Source organism: Sorex fumeus, unplaced genomic scaffold, assembly GCF_029834395.1.
Source record: "Sorex fumeus unplaced genomic scaffold, SorFum_2.1 ptg000122l, whole genome shotgun sequence".
Taxonomy (NCBI): Eukaryota; Metazoa; Chordata; class Mammalia; order Eulipotyphla; family Soricidae; genus Sorex; species Sorex fumeus.
Genome location: NW_026606179.1, coordinates 16,450,906 through 16,467,085, shown reverse-complemented (window position 1 = coordinate 16,467,085; position 16,180 = coordinate 16,450,906). Strand labels below are relative to the sequence as shown.

General features: G+C 58.9%; 1 protein-coding gene across 1 annotated transcript in view; it reads left to right on the top strand.

Annotated features, from left to right (window-relative positions):
- MEGF8 (multiple EGF like domains 8) overlaps nt 1-16,180 on the top strand; it is a 58,075-nt gene that overhangs the window by 11,673 nt on the left and 30,222 nt on the right. Inside the window, exons 11-30 of the mRNA XM_056136600.1 lie at nt 143-287; nt 362-525; nt 2,982-3,182; nt 3,509-3,709; nt 4,706-4,945; nt 5,825-5,943; nt 6,041-6,172; nt 6,260-6,373; nt 6,752-7,000; nt 7,367-7,566; nt 7,781-7,991; nt 8,072-8,321; nt 8,780-8,912; nt 11,385-11,632; nt 11,709-11,819; nt 11,935-12,053; nt 12,638-12,845; nt 13,256-13,436; nt 13,768-13,931; nt 14,550-14,694. Coding sequence (XP_055992575.1) covers nt 143-287; nt 362-525; nt 2,982-3,182; nt 3,509-3,709; nt 4,706-4,945; nt 5,825-5,943; nt 6,041-6,172; nt 6,260-6,373; nt 6,752-7,000; nt 7,367-7,566; nt 7,781-7,991; nt 8,072-8,321; nt 8,780-8,912; nt 11,385-11,632; nt 11,709-11,819; nt 11,935-12,053; nt 12,638-12,845; nt 13,256-13,436; nt 13,768-13,931; nt 14,550-14,694 — 3,535 coding nt within the window. The remainder of the gene's footprint in view (nt 1-142; nt 288-361; nt 526-2,981; nt 3,183-3,508; nt 3,710-4,705; nt 4,946-5,824; nt 5,944-6,040; nt 6,173-6,259; nt 6,374-6,751; nt 7,001-7,366; nt 7,567-7,780; nt 7,992-8,071; nt 8,322-8,779; nt 8,913-11,384; nt 11,633-11,708; nt 11,820-11,934; nt 12,054-12,637; nt 12,846-13,255; nt 13,437-13,767; nt 13,932-14,549; nt 14,695-16,180) is intronic.

The following is a 16,180-nucleotide window of genomic DNA, read 5'->3' as shown; positions in this document are numbered from 1 at the left end:
GCTCCAGTGCCCCCAAGCCTTGTCAGCGTCCTTGTCCCAAACCCGCTTTCAGTTCTCCTGTGTCCAAACTCCTTTGGCCAAGCCTTCCTCACCCCCAGCCCTGCCATGATCCCTTGAGCCCCTGTCCCCCATCTCCCCGCAGTGTCCAGCAGCCAGCTGTCTGGGCCTGGGCCGCCTGCTGGGGGACTGTCAGGCCTGCCTGGCCTTTAGCAGTGCCGCTGCTCCGCCTCGGGGCCCTGGTGCCCTGGGCTGGTGTGTGCACAATGAGAGCTGCCTCCCGCGGCCTGGTGAGTGGCTTCTGGCAGTGGTGGTGTGGGCAGGGGCGGGCTGTACCCCCTCTGACCCCACCCTGGCCTTGCAGAGCAAGCTCGCTGCCGCGGGGAGCAGATCTCTGGCACCGTGGGCTGGTGGGGGCCCATGCCAGTCTTCGTCACAGCCCTGGAGGCGTGTGTCACCCAGAGCTTCCTGCCTGGCCTGCACCTGCTCACCTTCCAGCAGCCGCCCAACGCCTCACAGCCCGACAAGGTGGGGCACGGGAAGGGCCCACAGTGGGGAGGGGGTTGACATGCCAAATGGGTCACTTGGGGGTTGACCTTGAAATCATCATTTTCCAGGGTCAGGTTTTCCCTGTTGTTGACTTCTTTTTTGGGTGGTGTTGGGGGAGGGCCATACCTGACGATGCGTAGAGGTTACTCCTGACTCTGAGCTCAGGGATCACTCCTGGTGGGGCTCGGGGGACCCTGTGGGGTGCTGGGATTGAACCCGGATCAGCAGTGTGCAAGACAAATGTCCTACCTGCTATACCCTTGGTCTGGCCTGATGGTATCTTTTTCTTTATTTTTTTTTTTCATTTTTTATAATTTTACTTATTGAATCACCGTGAGAGCAGTTACAAAGCTTTCGGGTTTAAGTCTCGGTCATACAATGAAACACCTGTACCTTCACCAGTGCCCATTTTTCACCACCAAAACCCCAGTATACCCCATCCCACACCTCCCCCTACCTATGGGGCAGATGATTTCTACATTACTCTCTCTACTTTGATCACATTCAATAATTTGACAACAAACCCACCATTATTATTTGGGATTTTACCCCCACACTCACATCTGCTGAAAAGGCAACAGTAGATAGACCATTTGTTTTCTATTGCTGGTTAAGAATAACATATGATGTTGCGTGGCTGCAGTAGTGGCCACGCGAGTTTGAAATTCCAAAATTTTAACAATTAAATCTGGAGGGATTTCTACCAAAACCTGCTGGGTTCTGAGATTTGTTCCTGAGTCTCTGGGATCATGGCCGTTAAGCAGCTTGATCAGGAGACAGAAAGGCCATTTATGGGTGGCGACTTGAGCTCTCGTTGGGATAGGGAGGAAAGGGCTGGTGCCACCCGCATCCTGTGAGGCCCTGCATGTCTCGTCACTGAGGGCCCAACCCTGACTGTCCAGTGGCCTCTCAGCTGCCTAGGGGGAGCAGGCGGAGGGAAAAATCCCTTCCCCCCCGGGGTGGCTCGGTGCCAGTAACCTACTGCGGGATCCGGATGTGTTTCTGCAAAAGTTGCTGGGTTTTGAGATTTGTTTTTGAGTCTCTGGGATCATGGCCGTTAAGCAGCTTGATCAGGTGCCAGAGAGGCCATTCGTGGGCAGCGACTCAGTGTCTGGTTGGGGTGGGGAGGAAAGGACTCCCCCATCTGGTGAGGCCCCGCGTGTCTCATCACTGCAGGCCCAAACCTGACTGTCCAGTGACCTCTGGCAGATGGTGGCCACCAAGCCACCTAGGGGGAGCGGGTGGAGGGACAGCACTCTTTCCCCCCTGGGGTGGCCCGCTGCCAATAACCTACTGCAGGGTCCAGATGCATTTCTGCCAAAAGCCACTGGGTTCCAAGATTTGTTTCTGAGTCTGGGATCATGGCCATTAAGCAGCTTGATCAGGAGCCAGAGAGGCTGTTCGTGGGCAGCGACTTGGGGTCTCATTGGGGTGTGGAGGAAAGGACCGGCTCCACCCCCATCCCGTGAAGCCCCGCGTGTCTCGTCACTGTGGGCCCAAACCTGATTGTCTAGTGGTGTCTGGAGGATGGAGGCCACCAGGCCACCAGGGGGAACAGGCCAAGGCACGAAACCTATTCCCACCTGGGTTGGCCCAGCACCGGTATCCTATTGCAGGGACGGGACACATTTCTGCCAAAAGCTGCTGGGTTTCGAGATTTGTTTCTGAGTCTCTGGAATTATGGCCATTAAACGACTTGATCAGGAGCCAGAGAGGCCGTTCGTGAACGGCGACTCAGGGTCTTGTTGGGATGGGGAGGAAAGGGCCAGCTCCACCTCCATCCTGTGAGGCCCCGTGTGTTGATGCTATCTTTTTCTTAACACATCCTGGCAAGAGAGCCCTCATTTATATTTTTTTTCTCCCTTTTCCCCTCTCATCATCCCTTCTTCCTTTTCTTTCTCCCTTCCTTTTTTGGGTTACACTCTGTAGTATCCAGGGCTTACTCCTGGCTCTGTGCTCAGAGATCACTCCTTATAGGTCTTGGGGGACCATATGTGGTTGCAGGGACTCAAACCCAGGTCAGCTGTGTGCAAAGCAAGCATCTTACCTGCTGCACTAGTTCTCTGGCCCTCTTTTTCTGTTCAAAGCTGTGTAATACTCCTTTCAAGTTTGAACTCCACGGGATGATACTTTAGTCTGTCTCTGGTGAATATGTGGGTGACTCTGTTCTTTTGCAGTGACAAAGACCCATGTCAGCAAATCCCTAGTCCCTGACCGTGTGTGAGTTGAATCTGGACTCTTAAGGGTTAGGTTGAAGGCGTGGGGCCCAGTGGGGAGGCCCTGATGCTGAGAAACGGTGCAGACCTGGGGCTGGTCCCCTGTTGTCTGAAAGGGAGGCGGGACCGCTTCTTTCCGCCCGACTGAGTCACCTCACCATCTCCAGCCCATGGGGCAGAGAAGCCCTCCCACAAGCCCCCTTTTCCTGACTGGTGCAGGTCTTGATCGTCCGCAGTACGACTATCACCCTGACACCCAGCCCTGAGACAGACGTGTCGCTGGTGTACCATGGCTTCATCCACCCGCTGCTGCCCGGGGGGCCTGGCGGGCCGGGGGCGGACGACGTGGCCGTGTGGGCCCGGGCCCAGCGCCTACATGTCCTGGCCCGCATGGCCCGTGGCCCCGACACAGAGAACATGGTGAGGGGGTCTGTCATGTGATCAGCATGGGGGGGGGGGTGTTTGGTGCATGGGTGGAATGCTAGAGGGATGCCTCCTACCTGGAGAAAGACCCGAGGTCTTCCAGTGTGAAAAGATTTGGGAGTGATTCTGAGAAAAGTACTCGCTGTCGAATGACAGTCCCCTGGGAGGCTTCAGGGGGCACTTGGAGTCTAAGCTCCCCTTTGGCCCTCTCATACCCCGGAGGTGGGTGCTCAGAGGCTTGAAGCTTCTTGGAAGCTTCAGCAGGGGTGCAGAGGGTGCATTGGGTGCCCTGTACTGAAGCCCTGCCTGTACCTCGTGCCCAGGAGGAGGTGGGGCGCTGGGTGGCGCAGCAGGAGAAGGAGACGAGGCGGCTGCAGCGACCCGGCTCCGCACGCCTCTTCCCACTGCCCGGCCGCGGCCATAAGTACGCAGTAGAGATCCGGGGGCAGCTCAATGGCTCTGCAGGCCCTGGGCACAGCGAGCTCACCCTGCTCTGGGACCGCACCGGCGTGCCAGGTGGCAGCGTAAGTCCCCAGGCCCCCGCACTTGGCTCCCTCACCCCGACCTCGTGCCCCTGCGCTCTGGGTAACTGAACTCAGCCTCTGCCTCTGAGACCCCCAGGGCTGACCTGCTCCTCCTCCGAGGGAGCCCGGGGCCGCTCGTGGCAGCTCTGGGCCTGACAGGGCCTGAGGGCTTGGTGTTCAGGCCCAGGGATGTGGGAGAAAGAACCCCAGTGCTGTACCCAAGGGTGCTGGGTCATGCAGTGCCATGGTTCAAACTCCGGGCTTTGCGCCTGCAGTCCTGCCTCTCTGCTTTCTGCACTGTCTCTCAGGCCCCTGAGCCCCCGTTCTCACCCTTGTCCGCCCCTGCCCTGCCTCAAAATCTGCTCTTTATTTTGTTTCTTTGACCCAGCCCTTAGAGCACAGTGGGTAGGGTGTTTGCCTTGCATGCAGCCGACCCAGGTTCGATTCCTCCGCGCCTCTCGGAGAGCCTGGCAAGCTACTGAGATTATCTCGCCTGCACGGCAAAGCCTGGCAAGCTCCCCATGGCATATTCGATATGCCAAAAACAGTAACAACAAGTCTCACAATGGAGACATTACTGGTGCCTGCTCGAGCAAATTGATGAACGATGGGAGGACAGTGCTACAGTGCTATTTTGTTTCTTGTTCTGGGACATGCACAGTAGTCCTTCAAGCAATCTATCTGGCCTTGCCATTCTTGCTTTTTGAAAAAAATTTGTATTTGAGGCACCGTGCTTTATAAAATTGCTTATGGCCGGTTCCATGCACACAGCACTCCCAACACCCCCACACCCTACGTTGGCGTGTCATCCCCCTCCACTGTTGTTCATGCTCCCTCCCAAACCATCCCTTACCTTTGACCTCTGCTTTTCTGGATCTTCCCCAGTCCCCTTTGACTGCCCGTGTTCTCGGTCCTGGCTTGTTTTGTGCCTGCCGTGTCCACGGTGGCGCCCAAACCTGGGGCTTATCTGCACTCTGCCCCTCGCCTCACCCCCAGGAGATCTCCTTCTTCTTTCTGGAGCCCTACCGCTCGTCAGCCTGTGCCTCCTACTCCTCCTGCCTCGGCTGCCTGGCCGACCAGGGCTGCGGCTGGTGCCTGAGCAGCTCCACCTGCCACTTGCGCCAGAGCGGGGCACACTGCGGGGCTGCCGCTGGGGCCGGCGGGGCCCTGCTGGTGCTGGTGCCCACCCTCTGCCCACTCTGCGAAGAGCATCGTGACTGCCACGCCTGTACCCAGGTACCCACTAGACCCTGGGGGTGTGGGGAGGCTGGAGGCGGAGTGGTCCCAGAGCTCACCTGTGGGAATGCAGTGGGAGATTGATCATGAGGGGGAGAGCCAGGGTCTGTTGGTCTTTCTTGAATTGTTTTGTTTGGGGGCCATACTCAGAGGTTTTGGGGTGGCTCCCGGCAGTACTTGGGGAACCAGAGTGGTGCCTGGGCTGGGGTTGGATTAAACCAGGAGCGCCACAGGGCCATCACATGCAGTGTGTGTACACCAGCCCCTGAACTTCATCCTCCCCCAGCCCTGGAACTGCAGGAGAGAGCCAGGTGGGGCACAGGGGACAGGGCTGGGCAGTGTGTCCCCAGCAGTCAGCACTGTCCCTGTTTGGGGACCAGAAAATCCCACTCCGCACTTAGCCAGGGGGCATTTGTATGCTTAAGCATGCAAGGCAGGTATCTTGCTCCTCTGAGCTGTTACCCAATTCAAGAGCATTCCAGCTGTGGTCAGCATGGTCAGCTCTATCCTCTGGCATTGGACGTCTTCTTTCCCCCAGAAGTTCATTCCTTGGAGAGGGCTCCAGAATTTCACACTCCCAGGACAGAATCCCTTTCTGTGCCCACCCACCCTCCAGGACCAACCAGTGAGGCTTGGGGGAGGGCCCCTCCCACCTCTGGTTCCTGGATTGAGTAATTTGGAGCTGCCTCCGACTCCGCCCAGGGGCCCCCTACCCAGAGAATTGGATGGGAACTGTGCAGGTGGAGCCCCTGGTTGTCATGAACCTAAGCAGGCAATCCAGAGGGGCATGAGGGTGGGCTTGGAGGGATGATGCATGGGGTTGGTGGGTGCATGGTGTGCTCACCCTGGTGCCGGATGCTACCCCCTCCGCCCCGCCAGGACCCCTACTGTGAATGGCATCAGAGCACCAGCCGCAAAGGGGATGCTGCGTGCAGCCGGCGTGGCCGGGGTCGGGGGGCCCTGAAGAGCCCGGAGGAATGCCCCCCACTTTGCAGCCAGTGAGCTGGGCCGGGCCAGGAGGCCGAGGGTGGGGTTGGGGGGGACCGAGGGAGGGTGCAGGGGGCTGGTGGGGGTGACCCTGCCTTTCCACCACAGACGTCGGAGCTGCGATGACTGCCTGGCCAACTCCAGCCAGTGCGCCTGGTGCCAGTCCACGCACACCTGCTTCCTGTTCGCTGCCTACCTGGCACGCTACCCACATGGCGGCTGCCGAGGCTGGGACGATAGGTGCGGGACCGCGGGGGAGTGTGTGTGTGGGGGGCACTTACCTGACCCTGCCCGATCCTGACCTGCCCCTCGTCTGGCACCCTGCAGTGTGCATTCAGAGCCCCGGTGCCGCAGCTGTGAACGTTTCCTCACCTGCCACGAGTGTCTGGAGAGCCATGAGTGCGGCTGGTGTGGCAACGAGGACAACCCTACCCTGGGCCGGTGAGGGCGGGGATGGAGGAGGGGGAGGGGGAGGGGTCCTGTGAGGGGGACGGGGTGGTGGGCAGTGAGGCACGCGGGGGCAGGGGCAGAGGTGCTGAGGGCACAGGGTTGCCTCTCACAGCCCCAACTAACAGCCTCTCTCCGCCCTGTGCTTCCCCTTCCTCACCTCTGACTGCCTGGTTCCCTCCCGCTCCCGTGTCCCACTCCCCGCATCTCACCCCTCACGTCTGTTCCCCCTGTCCTCCACTCCCATGTCCCGCTTCTTGTGTCCTTCCACTCTTCACTGTCACCCTTTCTCGTCTCCTTTGGTTTTTCCTCTTTTCCTCCTTTGTTCTCTGCTCCTCTCGCGTCTCTTGTGTGTCTGTCTTCTGACCCCAGGTGCCTGCAGGGGGACTTCTCCGGACCCCTTGGTGGGGGCAACTGCTCGCTGTGGGTGGGGGAGGGCCTGGGGCTGTCGGTGGCCCTCCCTGCCCGCTGGGCGTATGCCCGCTGTCCCGACGTGGATGAGTGTCGCCTGGGCCTGGCACGGTGTCATGCGCGGGCGACCTGCCTCAACACACCCCTGAGCTACGAGTGCCACTGCCAGCGAGGGTACCAGGGTGATGGTGTCACCTACTGCAACCGCACGTGAGCGCGGCCCTGCTTTCCTGAGGGTCACCCAGGGTGGGCTGACCTGTGCTGGGGGGGGGGTCTTACTGCAGCGGGGCTTTCTTAGTGGACTTGGGGCTTGACCCCACAGGCTGTGCCTGACTGGCCGGATGGGGTCCCTGCATAGCACCGTGGGCTGCTTTGGGACTGAGCCATGGACACTGGTGTTGCCATGGAGACAGCAGCTGAAAGGGCGTTTCCACAGAGAAGGGGTCACCAGTGGGATGGGGTTGCCATGGAGACAGGAGCCCAGCCACCCTCACACCTTTCCAGATGGGCCTGAGCTGCTGATGGGGCACTGGGGGAGAGGTTGCTGACCCCGTCCCCACCCTGACCCTCCTCCAGATGCCTGGATGACTGTGGTCATGGGGTGTGTAGCGGCCCCCCTGATTTCGTCTGCGTGTGTGACCTGGGGTGGACATCTGACCTGCCCCCGCCCACACCAGCACCGGGGCCCCCAGCCCCCCGCTGCTCCCGGGACTGTGGCTGCAACCTGCACAGCCACTGCCGCCAGCGGGGGCCTGGCTTCTGCGACGAGTGCCAGGGTGAGTGCCCCCATGGGCCTCGGGGTACTGTCAGGGCTCCAATTCCTTTGCCCTGGCTGGGTGTCTCCCTTCTCCCGACCCCAGGCTTTGGGGACCCACCCCTGACCTGGGCCTCCTGCGGGGCAGCTGGGAGGGGCCAGGGTGAGTGAGTGGCAGGCTTGGGGGGGCCTCTTTTTGCCCTTACCCTGTGTCCTGTCTACTGGGGCCTCCGCAGACTGGACATGGGGGGACCATTGCGAGCGGTGCCGGCCTGGCAGCTTTGGCAATGCCACGGGCTCAGGCGGCTGCCGGCCCTGCCAGTGCAACGGGCACGGGGACCCGAGACGCGGCCACTGTGACAACCTCAGCGGGCGCTGCTTCTGCCAGGACCACACCGAGGGCGCCCACTGCCAGCTCTGCTCTCCTGGCTACTATGGGGACCCCCGGTGAGCCCGGGGGGCCAGCAGGTGGGGTGAGGTGGGGAACAGTGATTCGGTGGCTGCTCTGACACACCTCTCTCCTCCAGGGCTGGTGGCTCCTGCTTCCGGGAGTGTGGGGGTCGCGCCCTTCTCACCAACGTGTCCTCGGTGGCCTTGGGCTCCCGCCGGGTTGGGGGGCTGCTGCCCCCAGGGAGTGGGGCAGCCAGAGCCGGGCCAGGCCTTTCCTACTGTGTGTGGGTCGTCTCAGCCACTGAGGAGCTGCAGCCTTGCACACCCGGGACCCTCTGCCCCCCACTCACCCTCACCTTCTCGCCAGACAGCAGCACCCCCTGTACGGTGAGCATGGAAGCCCAGGGACCGGGCCAGGGTGCCCCACCCAGTCTGAACCTGACTCCTGTCAGTCTTGTGTTTTAGTCCTTTAGACTCTCCCAGCTCTTGGTTCCTAAGGTGACAGGGCCCACCCCCTACTACTCCTCATTTTTGACATCATCTCTTGCTCGACTCTGATTCCCTCTTCTCCAGGCCCTCAAACACCCCTTCCCCCATCCTCGGTGTGAGCTCTGAAGGCTCTCGAGGGTGGGTTGGGCACCGCGTGTGAACAAGGCTGCTAGTGAAGTATGGCTGCCGTGAGTGTGGGAGGGAAGTGCAGCCTCCCTGGCCTTGGCCCATTGGCTGCTAGGGTACTCGGTGGCCCCGTCCCCAGCCTTAGCTGACCTGTCTTCTCAAGCTCCTCCTCCCTGAGAACCACAGTCGCCTCCTTTCTCATTCTCATCCTCTACCCTGCACCACTGCAGCTGAGCTACGTGCTGGCCTTCGATGGATTCCCGCGCTTCCTGGACACCGGGGTCGTCCAGTCAGATCGGAGCCTCATTGCTGCCTTCTGTGGCCAGCGGCGGGACAGGCCACTCACTGTACAGGCCCTGTCTGGTACGGGGGCTGGGGAAGGGCACCTCTGCATCCCCGCCCTTGTTCCTGGCTGCCTGAGCTGGGTTCCACTCATGGCCTGATTGGTTTCAGCCCCTCTGCAGCAGCCTCGCCGGGAACTGTGGCCTGTGCCATCCCTGGGCCTCAGTTTCTGCCGCCAAGAGACAGATGCACTCCACAGGCTGCCTTTCTGGAGAGAAGGCCTAGTGGCCTGGCAGCTGGGCTGGGAACTCCTGCCCAAGCATCTCTGTTGGGGGTTGTTATGACAAATATCAGGAGACACTTTCAGGTGGTGGTGGCAGTCATGTTTCCCGGTGGAACCATAGAGACCAATCCGCATTTTTTTTTCCTTTTTGGTGTCACACCTGGTGATGCACAGGGGTTACTCCTGGCTATTTACTCAGGAATTACCCCTGTGGTGCTCAGGGGTCCGTATGGGATGATAGGAATCGAACCCAGGTTGGCCGCATGCAAGGCAAACACCCTATCCGCTGTACTATTGCTCCAGCCCCACGATCTGCATTCTTGAGTGCACAAGACAGTGGTCCCCCATGTCAGCAGTGTTGGAAGTGGAGAAACCCAGCCTGGTGACTTTAGATGGGCTAAAGTCATGGTCATCCATGGCTATTTATGGGCCAGAGTTGGGCACAGATTCTGTATTGTAGGTCAGAACGAGGAGGTGGAGGAAGAGGATAGGGGAGGAAGGGGAGGAAGAAGATGAAGAGGAGGTAGACGAGGAGGAAGATGAGGGTGAGGACCTGGAGGAGAAGGAGGAGGAAATGTGTTTGGACTCCCAGAGGGTAGAGGGTTCACTTGCTGCCACCCTCCTGGTGAGTTCCTCACCCTAAGAATTGATCATATGCCTGAGATAGGTGCTGGGGTGCAGCATTGCCACGAGGCCCAGAACCGACTTGCATTTGGAGGCATGGGCTAGGCCCAAAGGGTTAGAGCTAAAGCTTTGTCTGCAGAAGCCCCAGGCTCTGCGTCACCCCAGGAGTGCCTCCTAGTCGCCAACACAGCATCCAAAGTAATCCTTGAGCCCTGCCAGATGTGGTCCCAAATAAGCCAAAACAAAAAATAGGGCTAGGGAGAGAGCTCAATGTATTTTTGCATGCAAGAGCATGGCTTCTATCCCCAGTGCCTCATGGTCTCTCAGCATTGCCAGTAGCAACCCCTGAGTATTGCTGGGTATGGCCCATAAGCCCAAAACTGAAAATAAGGCACCGAAAACAAAAAGATGAGAGGTAGCGCAGTGGGTAGGACATTTGCCTCGCAGGCAGTCAACCCAAGTTAGATCCTTGGCACCACACATGGTCCCCTGAGCTCTGTCAGGAATGGCCCCTGAGTGCAGAGCCAAGAGTAAGCCCTGAGCACTGCCGGTGTGCCCCGTCTCCCACCAAACCAAGATAAGACCATCTCACCTCTCACCTTCTGGGGACAAGCAGCAGTTGAAAGGGAGCTTAACTTCTAAGAGGAACTGTGTGGTGATTTCTTTGCAGAGGTGGAATTCCATTTGAGGTCTGTTGTTTTTGCAGTGCTGGCAGGGGGAGGGACGGGGAACAGGAGGGACTGGGGAGCCACTCAGGTGATTTTTGGCCTGGCCTTGCCAAGATGTACAGGTTCAGTGATGCAGTGCTACTTGGATCTGGTTATGCCCTGGGATGCTTGGGGCCTCATGCATCCTCAGGGATGGAACTTGGAACTGTGTGCATGCCAGGCATGTGTTCTATCCCCCTGAGCCCTTTCCCTGGCCCAGGAGTCACATTTTGGTGATTTTTGGGTTGTTTTTGTTTTGGGGCCACACCCAGTGGTGCTTAGGGTTACTTCTGACTCTGTACTCAGGGATCACTCCTGGTGGGTCCATAGGACCATATGGAATGCCAAAGATTGAACCTGTGTTGGCCATGTGTCAGGCAAGCTCCCTACCCACTGTACTGTCCCTCCGGCCCATGTTTTGTTTCTTATTTGCTTTTGCTCAAGGGTAGGCCCAGCACATTGCTCAGGAATAGGTCTCAGTGGTGCATAGGTGACCCTCAGGGGGGCGGTGAACCCATACCTTCCGTGTGCAAAGCATGTGCCTTAGCCCTCTGAGCATCTCCTGTAATTGAACCTGGGTCAGCAGTGTATGTGGCAAGTGACTTAACCCCTGTCCTGTCTCTCTGGCCCCAGGAGATATATTTATAAAGGCTCGTTTGGGGGTTGCAGGTAGGGCTGCCAGGAAGACCAGTGGGGAGAGCAGTTCTGGTGTGTCCAGCCAGCTGCAGAGCTGCCCAGCAGTGGGGCCCAGGAGAGAGCTTTGGCTATCCAGCCAGGAGGATGTGGGGGCTGGAGGAGGAAGAGAGGTGATGGGTGGGCACAGTCCAGGTGCCTTGCTTCCCCGCCCACTTCTGTGCAACCGTCTTTAAGGTTGGGGTGCAGCCTGGTGCTGTCTCTGATGCCACATCGCATCGCTACAGGCCCCACGTCTCCCCACAGGGCTCCTCGTGCTGCACTGGGAGGCCAATGGCTCCTCATCCTGGGGCTTCAACGCCTCAGTGGGCTCCGCTCGCTGCGGCTCCGGGGGCCCCGGAAGCTGCCCTGTCCCACAGGAGTGCGTACCCCAGGACGGGGCTGAGGGCGCTGGACTGTGCCGCTGTCCCCAGGGCTGGGCTGGCCCCCACTGCCGCATGCCTCTGTGCCCTGAGAACTGCCATGCTCACGATGGGGCGGGCACTTGTAACCAGGTAAAAGGGCGGGTCCATCCAGGGGGCGGGGTTTGGGTGGCCTGGGCCCCTTCCTCAGCTGCCTCCTGCCTCCCAGAGCCTGGGCGTGTGCATCTGCGCAGAGGGCTTCGGGGGTCCTGACTGTGCCACGAAGTTGGACGGCGGGCAGCTGGTCTGGGAGACCCTCATGGACAGCCGCCTGTCAGCCGTGAGTGGGACCCCTCCCCTCCTGGACCCCCTCCACACCTCACCGGCCGCTGGGTCATAGCCTTAGCGCAGCTTCTCTTGCCAACCCCCCCCCCCCCACTCCCCGCCTACCCCAGGACACGGCCAGCCGCTTCCTGCACCGCCTGGGACACACCATGGTGGAGGGACCTGAGGCCACTCTGTGGATGTTCGGGGGTCTCGGCCTGCCCCAGGGGCTGCTGGGAAACCTGTACAGGTGAGGAGCCATGAGAGCTGGGATCCCCCATAGAGGGAAGGCCCTCTTAGGTGACCCTTAGGTGTTGGTTGTACAGTTGGTTGTTGGGCCAGGGAGATAGTACAGTGGGTACGACTCTTAGCTTGCGAGCAAGTGGCCTCGGTTTGATTCCCTGGCACCCAATCCCCTGAGCCCCTTCAGGAGTGACCACTAAGTACAGAACCAGGTGTGGCCCAAAAGTGAAAATAAACAAAAACACAAAAAAGCATTTTCTCACTGTTGGGTGTTATGCAAGCCTCTACAGGTGAATACCCCAAAGGATGTGGATACTTGTCACAGAGGCTAGCTCAGGGCCTGGGACACTTGTTTGGATGGGACTATCTGGGGTTGATAGAATGACTGTTACAGATGAGTCACCCTGGGGGGCTGTGGGATACTGTAGGGGGTCACTCCAGGGGTGACTGGGATATTATGGGAGTTCTTCCAGGGGATCCTGAGGTTCCCCAGGTAGTGTGACCCCAGGTGATGCTGGCATACCCCTGGGGATCACCCCAGGGGGTCCCTGGGGGACTAGACAACGAAGTTGCTGTACATGTTGGCCCCAGGTACTCTGTGAGCGAGCGGCGGTGGACACAGATGCTGGCTGGCGCTGAGGACGGGAGCCCAGGCCCCTCACCCCGCTCCTTCCACGCAGCTGCCTATGTGCCCGCCGGCCGTGGTGCCATGTACCTGCTGGGAGGGCTCACAGCGGTGGGCGTTGCCCGGGACTTCTGGGTCCTCAACCTCACCACCCTGCAGTGGCGGCAGGAGAAGGTGAGTGACCCAGTGAACCAGGCCCGCTAACTCCGCCCCCACCCAGAATGGGGTGACACTCAGTGGCCCACCAGGGTCATGTGTCCCTGTTGATGAGCCACTCTGGTTGGTCAGGCTGGGCCACGCCCCCTGTGGGTACAGTCAGCTCCTTTGCCACAGACAGGGAGGATACAGGACGCTGAGGCTCTAGTGGCTCACGCCTGGCTTGTAGGAGGCCCCAGGTTCGGTCCCTGGCACCTGCCACTCTGTACATTGAGCTGCAGCACGAGCCCGCCCATGCGGGGACCTGGCAGGACGGGAGGCCCAGGGCTGACCTTTGTGTTTTAAGGGGAGAGTTGGGGGCACTGAGTCTCCTTCCTATCCGTTGGGCAGACCTGACCTCATGCTGGTTAATACCCCTCATCCCGCAGGCCCCTCAGACTGTGGAGCTGCCTGCAGTGGCCGGCCACACCCTGACTGCCCGTCGAGGCCTGTCCCTGATCCTGGTGGGAGGCTATTCTCCCGAAAATGGCTTCAACCAGCAGCTGCTCGAGTACCAGCTGGCCAGCGGCACCTGGGTGTTGGGAGCCCAGAGTGGGACACCCCCGACAGGTGGGGCTAGAGGCGGACCTCTGGGCAGCTGCCACCCTCGGGGATCCTGCTGAGGCCTATTTTCCTCCACCCCATTCTGGTTCTTAGTGTACCATGTCTCCATTACCCCTCCCAGATAAGCTGCCCACCCCCAGTCAGTGTCGGGGGTCTTGTCTCCCTGCCCCAGACCCCATTCACTGCACCTGTTGCTCTTGCCACACCTCTCCCCCTCACCCCACTGCACCCCAGTCACTTGTGTGTCCTTTAGTGCCAACTAGAGGTGCAGTCCTGAGAAGAGGAACCTGGGAAAGTGCGGGGTGTTCCTGACCACGCCTCTACCCCTCCCCCCCAGGTCTCTATGGCCATTCTGCAGTCTACCATGAGGCCACGGACTCGCTCTATGTGTTTGGGGGTTTCCGCTTCCACGTGGAGCTGGCGGCCCCGTCCCCGGAGCTCTACTCTCTGCACTGCCCGGACCGCACCTGGAGCCTGCTGGCCCCTTCTCAGGGGGCAAAGGTCAGGACCAGTGGCCCAGGCAAGATGGGTGGAGTGGCTGGACGGTGGGCCCCTCCCCTTTCCCACTGTCCCAGGGATGAATTCACTTCTTGTTTCTGCTCCCTCTGCTACCAGCCCCCCTAAACCGACCTGAGGCTCCCCCAGGGAACCCTGTTTTGAATCCTTAAATTGGAGAAAAGGGCCCTGGATTGGGAGTTTAGAGGCTGGTTCTGCCTCAGTTCTGTGCTCTCTGGATATAGCCCTGGGAGACCCCTTCTGGATCTCCCCAAGCATCAAATGGGGACTGGGGTGCCTTGTGCTTCCTGCCTCCAAGGCCCCAGAAGCCAGCACATGGGGATGTGACCCCTGAAAGTGCTGGCTAGAGACCTTGAGACAGTTGCCATCTGGCACCCCTCCTCCCTTTCCTGGCCCCTCCTGGGGTCCAACCTCTGCCCAGGACACAAGATTATGGAGAAACAGGGGTCCCTCTCCAGCCGTATGGGGTGTGGTGATGCCTGGGAGTTGGGAGCAGGAGAGGGCTCGTGCTGCTCTGAGGAATGAGGGTGGCAGAAGGGCAGGTCAGGACTGTGTGTGAGGCGCAGGGTCTGTGAGCTCTTACTGGTCATCCCTGTCCCCCAGCCCCGGCCCCGGCTTTTCCATGCGGCAGCTCTGCTAGGGGACACCATGGTGATCCTTGGGGGGCGCTCGGACCCGGACGAGTTCAGCAGTGACGTCCTGCTCTATCAGGTCAACTGCAACTCCTGGCTCCTGCCTGACCTCACACGTGAGTCCCTCCTTGTCCCTTACTACCCAGAACCCCTGCGATCCAGTCACTGGGCTCCCATCACAACCCTGGCAATAGCTGTTCCTACCCCACTGTCTCAGCCATTTCCTAAGAGACTTTCTCTTAGGAAATTTTCTTTTTCATTGTGTGCCAGAGCAATAGTACAGTGGGGAGGACATTTGTTTTGTGCCTGTCTGACCCAGGTTCAATCCCCAGCATCCCATAGGGTCCCTTGGACATTGCCAGGAATGATTCCTGAGTGTAGAGTCAGGAGTAGCCCCTAAGCATTGCCAGGTGTCAACCCCCAAACAAGCAAAACAACAACAAAAATCAAATATCCCTGAGCACCACCAGATATGGTTCAAAATTAAAAAAAAAAATCACTGAGCCTGAGCAATATAGTACAGTGCGTAGGACATTTGCATGTGGCTGACCAGGGTTCAGTCCCTGGCACCCTGTAGGGTCCCCTGAGCCCATCAGGAGTGATTCCTGAGTGTAGAACCGAGATTTGAAATAAAAACAAGCAAAATAAAAGCAACAAAGTCACTCATCTTACGAAAGCTGTGAATACTTGTCACGGTGCTTCCTCCCCACCCTGTCAATGGGCACGGATGGGTCTGGGAGTTGCCTTGTGCATCTGTTATGCCTTCTCTTTTCCCCTTGCTTTTCCCATCTGTCACCCAGCTCCGGTCTCAATCTTGTCTGTTTCTGTCTGTCCTTTCTCCTTTTCTGCCATGACGTATTGAAGGAGGAACTTGTACCTAGGCCCGCGGGGTCCAAACCGTGGGGTGGTAAAAGAATTTACCTGGGAGCCAGAGCAATGGTACAGTAGTAGGCTTTTGCTTTGCATGTATCCGATAAGGGTTCAATTTCTGGGATCCCATATGGTCCCCCAAGCAATGCCAGGAGGAATAGAGCCAAGAGTAACTGTAACCCCTGAATATCGCCAGGTGTGACTCATAAAGCAAAATAATAATAGAAAGAATTTACCCAGAGTGGGTTGGTAGGGTCAGAGCAAAGAGTTTATAAAGAAATGTTCACTTGTCAGAGACCCGCTTCACACAGTCTTGGGAGTCTTTGTATGTCTCTGGACTGTTTCATTGGCAAGTTTCTGCTCTTGGAGACTGACTGGTTCTGGAAGGTGGGTGAGCAGGAGATGTGGGACAGGATGGGAGTGAACTCCTGTGTTGAGAGCTAGTCAGGAGGTTGGGTGAGGTGCCCAGATTCCATCCTCTATATAGAATGAGTGAACCTGTCCTGGGACAGCGAGCTGGGCCAGTCCTGGAAACTGAGCGGTGGCAGGGCCTTGCAGATCTCCTGGCGCAGCTGCGGGAATTAAACTCAGTGTCTATGTGTGCGTGTGTGGTGCGTGCGTGCGTGTGTGTGTGTGTGTGTGTGTGTGTGTGTGTGTTTGGGCACTTGGCGATGGTCAGGGCTGGCTCCTGGCTCTGTGCTCAGGAATCACTCCTGGAGGGGCTCGGGGTAC